This window comes from Rhinolophus sinicus, linkage group LG04 (genome assembly GCF_036562045.2).
Source record: "Rhinolophus sinicus isolate RSC01 linkage group LG04, ASM3656204v1, whole genome shotgun sequence".
In the NCBI taxonomy this organism is placed as follows: Eukaryota; Metazoa; Chordata; class Mammalia; order Chiroptera; family Rhinolophidae; genus Rhinolophus; species Rhinolophus sinicus.
In genome coordinates this window covers 153,691,115-153,705,256 of record NC_133754.1, presented here as the reverse complement: position 1 = coordinate 153,705,256, position 14,142 = coordinate 153,691,115, and the positions used below count along the sequence as shown (strand labels likewise).

The following is a 14,142-nucleotide window of genomic DNA, read 5'->3' as shown; positions in this document are numbered from 1 at the left end:
CACACACACACACACACACACACACACACACACACAAAGATAACTTCTTTCCACTACAAGTTCATTTTATGTACTCGATTTATTACAGCACAAAGAACACTAAATGTGGTTCATATTAAATCGTGTCTTTAATATAAAGATCTAGGGCTGCTAAAATTGTGAATGTGCAATAGCTGCTCTTCAGGAAGCTGTTTCATACAGTAGCTGGATATCATATTTTGGGGTCTGGACCTCACTATTTAGAACTCGAATCTCTTTCAATGATTTGTCAGTTGAACCTTATTTTTAAGGGACCATCAGAAATTAGGTTTCTGGTTTTTTAGGTTTCTAATTAGTAAAGCCATATAGAAATTACTAAATATTTGATAAACAGGGCTTAATTAGATCACAGATTTTGGAATTGAGTAGCTTGAAGGGGCCTCAGTGATCATCTCTACCCCAGAGAGTTAGAAATTACTGGTTAGTGCAGTAGACACATTTCAGTCCAATGTACTACTTCTTTCTATTGCCTTAGTCTAAGCAAGAAGACAGGATTTTCCCATCCGTTTCCTGGCCTCTCGACCACATTCAGTATATGTTTTACTTATTGTATATTTTGCTTAGGCTTTATCTTTTATGTTTAACATTTTGAGAACACACCTCAATTCGGAGAAATACAAACAATAGTGCAGTTGCAAAATACCATGTATGCACTGAAATATATTAAATAAAGGAAATATTTAAAATCACTCTTACTAGCACTATATGCAGTATATTTAGTGTTAAGTGTCTGTGATAAACTGTGCCTAGCAAATTGCTCAAGCATTGTAAGCATTATGGAGAGACCACAGTTTTATTAAACACTGAAAATTGTATTTTTCCCAGTGGTTATACTGCAAGATAATGAACTCCCTATGAGTGGTGGCAGAGATGCAAATTCAATTTTGCACAAGACTCACAAATACCGTGATATATTATGTGATGGAGACATAGCCTCCGTCTAGACAAAAGGAAAAAATGCCCTTGTGTTCAGTAAATGTGTATAATTAGGAAAATATGAAGAACAGCTAATCATAAATATTGCATGCATGTCTGTATCTCCAATCTTACTTTGTTTAAAAAAGTCTAGTCGAAAGTTGAACTTCATTCTTCTCGGTTTCTAGTTTCATTTTTCAAGGGGACTATTGATATTAGTGAAACTAGAAGGCAGCCTAATCAGGCCCCAAAATTCATTTACTCTTCCTTAAATTTTTCCTTTCAACTCAGTGGCATGCCAGGGTTTTAATTTATAAGAGCAGATTTTATTATACAAATAAGCAGACACTGTCTAGGGGACAAAATTGAAGCAGCTCTGATAGTTTTATTAATTTATTTGATTTACTTCTGGTTTCTCTTCCCAATCTTATTTATGTCAAGGTAAGTTGAAGCAGACTTCATTATGTAGTGAAATTCAATTTGAGCACTTTTTATTGGGACATGGTGATTCAATCATCTCTCTCCTTAAATCCCATTACCTCTTACATTATATTGTACCGATCAAATCACCTAGGATGAAATTCCAAAAGAAATTTAAGAATTTGTGGGGAGAGATAAAATAATATCCCAATAATTCCTTATGCTGTGAATACTAAATTATACAACAATTAGCATTCTTACCATTTTGCAATATGATAGCATATTTTCTCTGAAGGAAATTAGCTGAGTTAGTGAACTTGACTTTTTAAATAAACTTTTGAGGCAACTGTATAGCTCCTAATCATTTTGATATAGAATGATCAGCAGTGTTGAGCTTAAGCTGACCAAGTTTGGGCATTTCTGCATTTTGCTGATTTTATGTGGATTACAGAATTTAGATTACAAAGTTTGCAATCTACTGGATCTTTTCCTCTTCAAACAGTAGAGCTTCAGAGTTTTTTCATTTTAGTAAGTTTATGAAATGTTTTTGAAAAAAATAAATGGAGATTCCTCATTTGCTACTTGTTTACCTGTTTTGTTGTGTTAAATATATTGTTAGTACATAGGGAATCCTTACTTCCTAAATGGATTTGGTTACCAAACTCCAGTTCCATGTTGACTGTTTAGATAGTAGCCATTGTCTCATGAAGACATTGCACTTGTGCCTAGAATGACAAGACTACTTCTTAAATGCCTTTTAAACCTCTGTGTTATATATACTATACCCTTCAAATCACAATTCCTATGCCCTAACCTATACAGAGTGAAAGATTTCCATGTTTAGAGACCTGTAAGAGCTCTACGCTGGCAAGAGAGGGTAGCCAAATGTCAGCAAAGGAGGAAGAGCCAGGTAAAACTTACCAGCAACAAAGGTACAAGCCTGTCCTTAGGGTACTTGCCTCCTCATTTCACCCAGCTTCATGGTCCTTCCAGAAGAGAACCTTCCACAGTGGGTCTGGCCTATAACAATGATCCCCAAACTCTAACCTGCCTCAGAATCATCTAGGGGTTTTCTTGACAATGTAGATTCTCTGCCCTTACCTCTAGCAATTTGAATTTGATGGATATTGGTTGAGATGCAGGAATTTGATTTTTGTAAAGCATCTCCAGTTAATATCATGCGCACGCATGCACACACACACAACAACAACAACAACAACAGGGACCACACAATGAAGATTCCAGGCCCAAAAGCTTTTGCTTGTTGATGACTGCCAATAGCTAACTGGCTAGCTGAAAAGTGCTGGGTTAAGGGCATATAGGTACAGGTCTCCTCCAACACTGGTCGCCTCCAGCTTTTCTGGGTATTTGAGAAGAAAAAGGTTGAACAAAGCTTCAAACAAAAGGTCACCATGTGACTCTACCACGACCTCCCAAAGCCATGCAGCTGCCATTGGGTAGCTCTCCATCAAAGATGAGGCCTTACGACCCTGGTATTCACCATTTGAAATCATTCTCCACCTGTGCTATCATAGGTTGTTTAGAATGCAAAAAGTACTTTTTTATAGTATAGGAAGGAATTTCAGGACTTAAACTATGGGCAAAATGAGAACGTTGCAGATATATCATCCCACCAGTTACATTAGCTAAATTTCCAATGTAAACTGCTTCGAATGTTTTGTGAACCAATGTGTGTATGTTTGGAGAAAGCATGAAATAAGACTGACTGAATGGATAGGCAGAGGCAAAGAGATGGGCACTAGTATATTTGCTTAAGAAAACAGGCTCTGGAGTCATACTGTCTAAGTTCAAATCCTAGCTCTTCTGCCTATTAGCTCCCTGTCCTTGATCAAGTTGCTTAATTTTTATGTGCCTTATTTTCTTCAACTTTGAGATTTAAGTAACAGTAATGCCCATTACATAGGGCTATTGCATAAATTAAATTAGATAAACATATGTAAACACACTGTACAGTGGCTGGCATTAACTGTATAATACTTATGAGTGATTATTGTGTTAGAGATAGAATTAAATCTTAGTTGATAACAATCATTAATCAAATTCTTAGTTTCTGAGCCAGTTTTTAACTACAAGATTAGCCAGCACAAATTTGGGGGGGGGGTCTAGGCCTTGATTCACATAAAAGTTTCTTGTTAGTCCAAGGAAGGAACCATCTGACACATCTAAAGGGTTTGGTCCTGAAACCCCCCTGCCTCTTACCAAGAACCTTTTGAGTCTTTGACAACAAGACTCCCCAGTCATCTTCCAAGCAGCCCTTTCTTGGTCCCTGAGCCTCAACTCTTCCTGATGACCACTGCTTTCAGGCCGTGACGTTATTCTCTGTTGTCAATTTTTCCAGAATTGTTCTTCGCTTAGTTTTCCCATCCCTACTCTTTGTGGTCTCCCTTTAGAAGCCTCTTTGTGCCTATCTTGTTGCCAATTCTTCCCCAAAAAGTCACCCTTGGAACTTAAACGTCAGGCCTCCTGAGAAATTATTCTCTCATAATATAAAATGTAAGGCACTAATTAGCATACCTGAAACCCAGTTTAGAAAACCAGACAGGAGAATTCTCAAAACATAAACAACTCGGCAGTTGGAAAAGAAAAACGAAAAGGAAATAAAGCTTTAAAGCCAACAGTGAACAGATGTGGCCATCGGAGTAGATAACATACAATTCAAATGGAAAGGTTGCCTAATTTCTGTCCCTAACAGAATCAGAGAAGAATTTTTCTAGCCATGCTTGATACTCAGAGAAGTAGAGATGTATTTTTCCCCCAAAGCTACAGTAATATTACAAATACAGTAGATACATTTATCCATTCATTTGTTCATTCAGTTATTCACCACATGTTTCTTAGACACCTACAACATCCTGTGCACTGTTATAGGAGCCAGAGATGCTAAAACACTTGTTTGTCCACTGATTAGGAACTTAGATAACTGTCAATAAACATTTCCATCTGTGACTTTCAATGTTATTCAATGACTACTGCCATTGAATTCCCAGGTAAGACCTGACTTCCGGATTACACATATCATCCCACAGAGACATGATTGATTACATGCAGAGCCTAATCTGAACTTTCATCCCTATCCCCTCTACCTGGCCTCATCCTGGAGTTTCATTGTTAAAGGTTCCAGACAGTCTCATTAGTCAGAGATTTGTTTTACTTCATTTCATTGGGAAAATTTTCCATATTGGCAAATGTACTTAGGTACATGCGGAAACACACACAACTCCTACTCCCAAGGAAGCAAAGGACTCATCAAATTCCCTCTTTGGAAATATTTCTATTCCTTTTCTCTGACGTCTCATTGTAGTTAGTCTCTCCAAGGTGATCTTGGGCTGTGCTTCCTCAAAGGGGTTTCAGAGCTGCCCAAGTTCCGAAGCTTTGTGATAATATATGCGGGGGTTCAGGGGATCGGGAAAGCTTTAACAAACAAGATGTTGATTGTTTCATGACTTGTCATGATGGACTTTGGACTGCAATTGAATAATTCATACTCTGGTCTTTTCTAAGTTATCAAGATAATTAAGAGAGTCAACACTGGGTCAGAAAAGAATTTGTTCCTTTTGGCTAACCTCACCATTCTAATTCATCTGCACGCATCAAGCCCAGTTAAGACTTGTTATGCGGCGTTTTGGGGAAACACATGTTACTCCACTTATTAAAAGATTAATATGAGGTACTTGTCATATATACAAATCTGTGTGAGCGTACACGCCTGTGATAAAGTAGGTGCTTAAAATATCAGCTCCTTAACATCCGCTGACCTTATGAAGTTCCTGATGCGTGTTCTTCTCGTGGAAGAAATGCTAGTTATCAATGCCAAGTTGTGTTTTTCAAAAAACGTCCTAAAGGCTAAAGATCTACAAGGATTCTGACCCCTTTTAATTAACCAGTTTGAAAACATGGACCTTTGCATGGAAAACGAAAGAATGAGTCACAGAAGGTGAGCCAGAAAAGTGACTTGTCTGTTCTATACGATATTCACACATGACTGGCACAAAATCGGTCGCCAGTGGAATGGTCAGCGAGAAGGCAGTATTGGCCTCTGTGTCCCCTTGGCCTCTCTGGAACAGGGTGACCCAGGCAGGGGCTTAGGAGCCTCAACCTTCAAATCATAGCCTACAGAAACCAGTAAATGGGTGCACCTCAAATTGCTCCTAAAATACTTGGCTCTCTTTGAACTCTGGCTTTGAGAAGATTGGCTTCAAGTTCACCTAGAAAATGAGATGTGCCAATCTCAGAGGAGTGAATGTATTCAAGAAGGGGTTAGAGATCTATAGTATTAAATGCTTTTCCTAGGATTTTCTGAAATAAACAAAAAAGGTAAACATTTCAGAATGGGCTGGGATGGGGGAGTGGGATTTTTACATGATTTTAATTCGCAAAATATAAATGTCTAATCACTATGTTGTATACCTGAAACTGATATAATATTGTATGTCAACTATAATTAAAAATAAATTTAAAAAAAATGTTTAAAAAATAAATAAAAATAAGGTTTGATTACTCATGATTATTTAGTATTTCTGGTAAGAACTCCATTGAGAAAACCTCACGACCATCCCAGCAGGCCCTGTGTCAACTGTTCCGTTAGAGACTGGGCCTGGGGTCAACTAACCACTGGTTGCTTTCTCCTTCAACTGTAAGTTCACTACTTGCTATCTGGCATTCCTGAGTCTTTATGTTTGAAGGTTAATACACTCAGCATGCATTGAAAAACTCACATGAAAGGTGCCATACCAACACTGCAATTCCTCTTAAAGAGTTAGAAAATTGCTGGATATTATTTTTTGAAAAGGTGAACAGTAGCCCTAGGCTACTGCTTTCCCCAGATTTCCAGGAGGCTGATCTGGGCCTGAACAGAAACTCTCTCACATATTGGGGTATAATCTGGGTTTGTTATTTTTCCTCCTAACCTCTCTGAACCTCAGTTTTCCCAGCTAAAAAAACAAAACAAAACAAAAAAAGAACAAAAAAAAACACAGACTAATAATATTCATATTCCAGCACTTAGAATAATTTTTTTTTTTTTTTTTTTTTTTTTTTTTTTATGTGAAAATGGAACTCATAGGGCCTGGCGCATTAGAGACTGGTTGTTTAAAAATCATAAAGAATACAGACATTACAATGTGGTTCATGACATCAAGGAATAGACTGAGTGAAAATGGAGTATTTAGAATCTCAAATATTGTTTCTTTAATTTAGCAAGTGTAATACTAAAACTACAAATGTGGGAAAAGAAAGCATTATCCAATATTTTTTTTTATTTCACTTATATCTTAAATGTTTATCCACTTTTTCCTAGATGATTTCTCAAATTTACTGAGAGGGTCCTCTGACTAACCTACCCTTTTTACCTTTTTAAAAGATTTTTTTGGGGGAGAAAGGGGGCAGGCAGCCTTGTTCATTTCCTCACTCTGGAGAGTCGCCTACAAAAAACAAATGCAGTGAGAAGATGAGAGTGCATGTCTCTGCAGATATTTCAGTAGATAGCACGGGATGCTTAGTGCTGGAGGTGCTGAGGCTGGCTGAGCAAAAGGGGGCCAGTGAAATGTATCTCCAGGGGCAGATGGGGTGGGGGTGAAGAAGCACAATTAGGCCAAGAATGCAGGAAGGGAGAGGAGACTGAAAGCTAATCAGCCCAGCAGCTAATGTATACAAAACTGAGCTTTGCAACACCCAGAGGTTTACACAAGATCCAGGCCAGAAAGAGTCTGTGTCCAAGGCCAGGCTAGGGTGAAATCAGTTTAAGGGAACGCCCAAAATTCAGTGATGGAGATGAATGATATTTTAAAGCAATATTTTCAAAAATCAAAATTAATGCAAACATCTATGCTGAAAAATATTAAAATGTTAAATTGCTTACAAAAGTAGGCAATGGAGACCACAGATCTGATAGGATCTGACACTGTCAAGGGTCCGTACTCACCTCACCAATCCAAGCCCTCTGGGATCCTGTCTTTATTTAAGATTCTGCCATTTTTTTCAGATTTTTTTTTCCATTAATTTTTGTCTTTTAAAATACCGCATTAAAATATTACTTACCTTGATTACTGAGATTGTTGGTACCCCTTTAAATTCTGTACCCTAAGGGAGGTCCTCACTCACTTTATCCTATTCTGGGCCCTGCCTGGGTGCAGAGGAGGCTGCATGAAAGCCCAGAGGGGCCACTTGGGAGCTAAACGGGAGCAACTTCTAGGGGGCTATTTGTAGTACTTTTAGAAAGCCTAACACTGAATTATATTCTCAAGTCTATGTAAGAATAATTATTAGTAAGTGACAAAAGTAGGCAACGGAGACCACAGATCTGATATTCTTGTCTTTATTGGTATACGCATTTGGCTCTGAACAATCAACTACATCACAAATTCCAATACAACATATCTTATTTTCATGAACATGTCTGTAGAATAAAGAATTCCAATCTCCACTAATCACATTGATATGCGTGGACAAGCCCTGGGGTTTGAACATAGTAAAAGAATGCAAGTCATGTATTATTAGATCCACTCTCTTGCATCAAATATAAGAGAGGAAAATGGAATTAAGCAACGTGCAGCAATCCACAGAGACCCCTCCCTAGCATATCTCCACAGATCATGGTGCAGCATTAGAGGGCAGAACTGCTGAGACCAGCACTGCAAGGCAGCAGGCAGGCCCAGCAGTAAGAGGCGCATCGCCCACAGTGGGGAAGCAGAGACACCTCTGAGAGAGGATCACTGAAACACCCAGGCTGCATGCCCATTAGCAGAGAAGTCTCCTTGGCAAGCATCATCTTTACCCATCCACACAAGTCTCCTCTTTCCAAAAGTGGGCCAAGGGTATAGGGACTTCGAAGAGAACAAAAGAGAGCACTGAGACGTTCACATCAAGGACCGTATCCAGGTATCAGCTATTTGACCCCAGTCTAGCTAACATCCATTTTAATTAAATCTTGGGATGCAACCTGTAGGAAACAGCAGAGAGTATACCCCACCCCAGAGGAGAAGCGGGATTTAAGAAGTGAGTGATAAGCTTATTCCCTTTGCTACTTGGCTATCAGCTCCCTCCCCAAAGCTCAGGAGTTCAGGAATCAAAGGTAGAGCTCCCCACCACCAATATCTTACTAAAAAAAAACCGAGTGCTTTCCTCTTCCAAAACCAATGTTGGTAAAGGTCCAGGTAGAGTTCAAGGAAAACTAAAACCTTATGTGTAAATAGGAATTTTACAATCAACTCAAAACAAAGGCCCTTAAGAGGGAAAGAAACACCCCAAAAGTGACAGCCTCAGGAAAGAAGAAAATGGCCCTCTCAAAATAAGGGTCAAACAGTGATATGCATTCATAATTGCTTCTGTGGGTATCAGGAAATGGCATTAATGGAACGAGGAAGAAATGTGATCATTAGCATCATGGTTCCTGAGCCCTAATACACAGAGAAAAGGAGGGAGGATGGCAGCATGAGGAATCTATATTTATGGGATGAGAAAGTAAAGCCAGGATAGAGACAATGTGAGACCAGTTACTCCAGCTGCCTGGGGTACTCTATTAAAATAAAATAAGAATGTGGGTTCTGTCCCTGGGCCATCAGTTAGTTTCTCTCTGTTCTTTAGCAACAAACTGAAGTCCAGCTACCTTGCAAAAGTAAATTCTTTTCAGGAGCAAGGGTGGGAATGAGTACTGGGCATGAGAGTATAAATGGATCTGAAACTCCATTATTCTTGCAGGTAAATAAGTCCGTGGCGGCTCAATGGTGCTATCTCTGCTTATTTTACAAGCAGGTGTATCACATAATATCTTGTAGTAAAGACAACCCCTGACAAACAGACTAGCTTTTTTGATATAATTAGCTAGTATAGAATTTTATCCTGCCCCCTCTATACCAACCACTTGGTTGGAACATTAGGAATATGGCACTCAGTCTAAATGCATCATTATCTAATAATGAGCTTGGGTTCCACTTTAATGTACCCAGAAGGTCAATGGCGTGGCTAAATAAATGTGCTACATAATAGCAACAGGATAAAAAGAATGTTGATGTCTACCCATACTCATAGCACATACAGTAACTGATAAGAATAAATTATACAGAAACCAGGCATTAGATTACTGTTTTCTTTGTAGAATTCTTCCCCCCACCACCATCACCATCTTTGGTTCAAAATCATACAAATCTAATCTCTTACTATCATAGGAATTTACGTTTTGAACTCATTTTTAGAGTCTGTCAACCTGAACATTACTGTGCAAAACAGTGACACTGGCATACTACTGGCTGTCTTATTATTGAGAGAGGTCCCCTTGCCAGAACCCTAGTTTAGGCTCAAATGCCTGAGACAGAAAGACTGGAGATTATTGGGCAGCTAACTCCATCAAGTTTAGATGAAGCAGAACATCTAAGGGGAGATTCCAAGTCATCAGAGGTTCTTGCACCAGCCAGGGATCGTGGGTGGAAGAAAGGCAGCCGACATAGTGGGAAACACATCAGACGTAACCAGCCTGGCCATGTAAGAGGCAGCACATTCAGTTCCCTGAAAGGAGCTAGCGGGTCAGGGTGAAGAACTGGGAGACAGAAAGTGATCGTCTGCTTCAGGTGAGCCGTATACTACGTTTGGAGTCATTAAATGTGCTGACCCTACACCAGAGCCCTCAGCCTGCCTTGGCAGAACAGGAAGCCTCTATTTCCTGAGTATTCCCAGCCCACAACACAGGCTGAATCCCCTTTATGATGCTCACCATACGAAAGCTAAGCTGCTCTGGATTTAGGGTCACTCCAGACCAGACCTGACATAGCCAGTCTATCTTAACCCCATATACCATGAAGCAAATATGAAATCTGAAACTGGCAATAATATACCCACTGTGCTTCCTACAGACTTTCCAGCACAATCCACCCAAGATGAACCATTGTTACAGAAATACGAACAAAGCTCAGTGCAGATAAAGATGGGGCACAAATGGTTAGACCTTATATCACAGGAGATTAGAAGGACATTCACAAGACTAGAAAGCCATATATACCAATGGTATTATCAGTGGTTTTCTCTACCAGTTAGAATTACAGGTGAGTTTTTATTTCATCTTTGTTATGTTTTTCAAATTGCCTACTATAACCTATATTATTTATTTTTGTTTTAATGTCTCATTTTAGGACACCTGGAGGCATGTTGGGTAATTAAGACTTAATTCTGTCTTACTGGCAGACACCATCACGTCTATACCAACTCGGGTGGCCAAGCCATTGTTGTTTGCCTGGGACTGTCCTGTTTTTAAAACTGAAAGATTCTCATCCTAGAAACCTCCTCAGTCCTGGTGGTCACTATAATACTGACATATCCCTTTCCTATGGGCCACAAATACTGCCTTCTGATTTACCCTTCCCTGAGGGGGGGCCAGGCATTCAGAAACAGGAAGCATTCTCTCAGCGAAAAGGAGCAGGCTCAGACAGAGGGCAGCACAGATTCACAACCCGGTGGGCAGCTGTCTCCCCCTTAGGAGGCAGCTCTCGCTCCTACCACTTAGGGACTGAGCCTGAGGAGCCAGACTGCCTTTGTGCATGGCCATCAGGTTGAATTAAGAAGTACTTCTCTCCCCAGTTCTTTCCTTTCCATGGTATGGAGCAAATTCCTATTACCTGCCTTTCAAGAGAAGTAACAACTACCAAGAAAAAGCACACTAAAACAAATAAACAACAAAAAAACGACTACAATGTCAGTGAGAATAAAGGGTAGTAAGACTGTGCCTCACTGATGGCATGGGGAGAAATTTGAGAAGAAACCCAGCTACAGTGGATTACCCTCTCTGGCTGGCAGAATTAGTAAAGGCAGAGAAAAATCTGCACTTCACAAGGAGAAAACGTACACTCTGTTTTAATAGCTGCCATCAAGGATTGAGCGGCACTTCCAAGGAAAACTCCCATCATGCCATCTCAACTTAACCATAGGGAGCACTCAAGTGTTCAAAGCATCTGGGTGGCAGGAGCTTCTTAGCAACAGAAGAGGCTCCTCTGCATTTGTGTTTGCTGAGCTGGTCCTGGTCCACAATCTGCTGGCACATGCATGAGTGACCAACTGGAAACCAAAATGGGGGTACAGCTTGATTAGATTCATCCTGCTGGTACCCACTTTCCAGTTGAGCTGGGCCTTGGGAAATACCCAGAACAAATGCATTAGGATTCTGTATCTTCTGGCATGCTTCCAGCACATCACTGATGATTCGGTGAAATTGGACCGAAATGTTTGATGTGAGGGGGATGCATAACTCCTTGGTTGGCCAATGATGTGGAAGTAAAAAACATTTTCACAATATCACTATGAGTGTCTCCTCAACCTAAATTCATAATTGTTTTTTCCTTTTCAGCTGTTACGTGTAGGATTGAAGGGTTTTCTCTAGAGGTCTAGGTATCATATAACCAGGTGGTATTTCTTCTTGATAACAAATAATATCACCCAGCAGTCAAATGCTAATAAAATGATGTCTCTTATTTTACTTGTTGTAAATGTACTTGGAAATGGTTTGCTAACAAATCTTCATCTTGGTGGAGTTTATAACATGGCTTACGTTGTAAATGTAATTATGCAGCACATATTCATTTCCTTTTTTCTAGGGACCTCAAGTTGCTTTTTAAAGCATTATTTGATAGCTTCTTACCATCTCCTCTGGAGTTGAAAAGAGAATATAATATCAAGCTGTTATAGCTAGCAATGGGGGACTATGGCACCGAGAGGGAGAGAGAATTGGACTGGGACCTACAGAATTCAAGTGATGTGCCATGAAGACCCCCAAGGGATGAATTGTCAACCCAGTGTGCCGTAAATGAAGCAATTTCTAAGGATCCTAAAATAAGTGCGTTCTCTCTGTCCTAACACTCATGCTGGGCAGAATGGACTTAGCTTATTTTTAAAGTGCAGGCCATGGCCTTCAAATGGGAAATAAACAGCTCCCAAAGCAGCTATTATTTGGCCAATTAAATGCTTAGAAGAAAATATACTTTTGAAAGACAAAATTAAGAGAACAAGGACAGAGATAAGTGCTAAAGCAATTGTTTCTACCTGTTTTTAAATCCTATCCCTGACCGTCAAAATGGACCATAGGCACAGATGGCACTCGAGTTTGAAGATGACCTCGGGTAACTCTCAGTGCTCTCATCCTTTGATTTAATGAGCTCCTATGGTCCAAAACCTCTGCAGTTCTGTGAGAAACATCACCTCCATTGCCTCCCCTTGTTGGTAACACAATGACAGTGTGAGTATGACAGTTACAGGGAGCGAAGGGTGACCTGTGTGATCTTTTCAACTATTGTTAAAATACTCTCTCCCTTTATTATGTCTTATTTCCTTATTCTTTGCTGGTCTATGAATCTGTGCTTATATACAGAATTGCCTAATAAGCATGTAACCAATAGGAAAACACACACACACACATACACACACAGACACACACACACACACACACACACACACACACACACACACACACAAACTATAATACCTGGAGAAGTATGGCACATTATGCAGGAAATCAATAAAGATCCATTTCACTGGAAATGGACTCAAAGTGAAAAAAAGTCAGAATTATTTATGTGCATCTACCACAGGGAGTTACTAGCCCTAGATATACATAGAGGGCATGCTCTGAGAGAACAAACACATACAGTACATATTTTGAGACAATTCTCATTTAATTTAGGCCCTAGGTCTAGGACCCTAGCTAATTTACAAGGATGTTCTAGGAAAGACACAATTTTCGGGATGGCAATCAGTCTACGGCATTTGCTTTTCCTGCAGGGGAAGCTCTAACACATTCCCACCCTTCAAGAGAACCCAAGGTTGATGATTTGGGGGCAATGCTGGTTAGTGTTTTTTTCCTTTCTCCCTCTTTTTCTCTTTCTTTCTTCCTGCCCAGAAGGTGTGTTCCCATTGTACCCTGCCTGTCAAAAATTTTCTCAGCAGTCAAGGAGAGGATGGCAGCACAGCTGTCCTTGAACCAAGCTTATAACTCCTACTGGGAAACCACCCCGTGCTGTCAGATGACGTGGTTTTCAGACATGTCTATACGGACTAGTTGACTTAAAGACCAACTCCAGACTTGATGTTGCTGAGCTCCTCAGCTCCATCTTGCCATCCTGATTGATCGAGGAGATGGGTCTATAGTTAAAGTGGCATAGCACTTTGAGGGTTTAGTCATTAGAGCACACTGCTTTCTCTCTGGAAGGTAACTTCTTGCTTGGCTAGGTTATGGAAGCTAAGGAGTGACGTCAAGATGTTGTCTGGCCAGAATGTGCAGATAACCATAGAACTCTTCTCCTCCATCAGGCATGGATTTAGCCTCCTTTAGTTCCTGCAGTGACACAGGAGCCTCCAAATACCAAATTATTATCAGGCGGTCTTGGGGGAACCTCTGGGCCCTGCAATAAAGTAGACAGACTTGCTATTGGAAAGTGCTCGGGAGTGATTCAGCCCTGTTCAGATTGCTCTAAAATCCTGCAAACCATCTCTGGACTTGCTAAATGAAACCTGACATAGCTCTTGATAGTGAAAAAGTACTTCTGGGGATATAATTTATTAACACCCTTCACTTAAATGATCGTATGCAATATTTAAAGAAATCTGGTTTGATCACGTTTGTTGTTTTTAAAGCAAAACTATGCAAGTATCGAGGCTGTGTAATTTTGGTAAATCCACTTGTGAGCATTGTCTGTAAATAAAATAAGGGAGTTGTACAAAGTGCTCTTTAAAGTCTAACTCCAGGGTCACAGACAGGTGGTGGTGGTGCACTAC

The 14,142-nt window shown here is 40.0% G+C and overlaps 1 protein-coding gene across 8 annotated transcripts in view; it reads right to left on the bottom strand.

Moving 5' to 3' along the window:
* NTRK2 (neurotrophic receptor tyrosine kinase 2) overlaps positions 1-14,142 on the bottom strand; it is a 317,064-nt gene that overhangs the window by 121,949 nt on the left and 180,973 nt on the right. For 2 of the 8 annotated variants that reach the window (XM_074330614.1, XM_074330615.1), the window contains exon 14: positions 13,241-13,769. The exons of 5 other annotated variants lie outside the window; for them this stretch is intronic. In XM_074330614.1, the coding sequence (XP_074186715.1) occupies positions 13,741-13,769 (29 nt within the window). In that variant the 3' untranslated portion in view covers positions 13,241-13,740. Of the gene's footprint in view, positions 1-13,240; positions 13,770-14,142 lie in introns of those variants that run through there. One more of the 8 variants, XM_019750106.2, reaches the window with a different exon arrangement.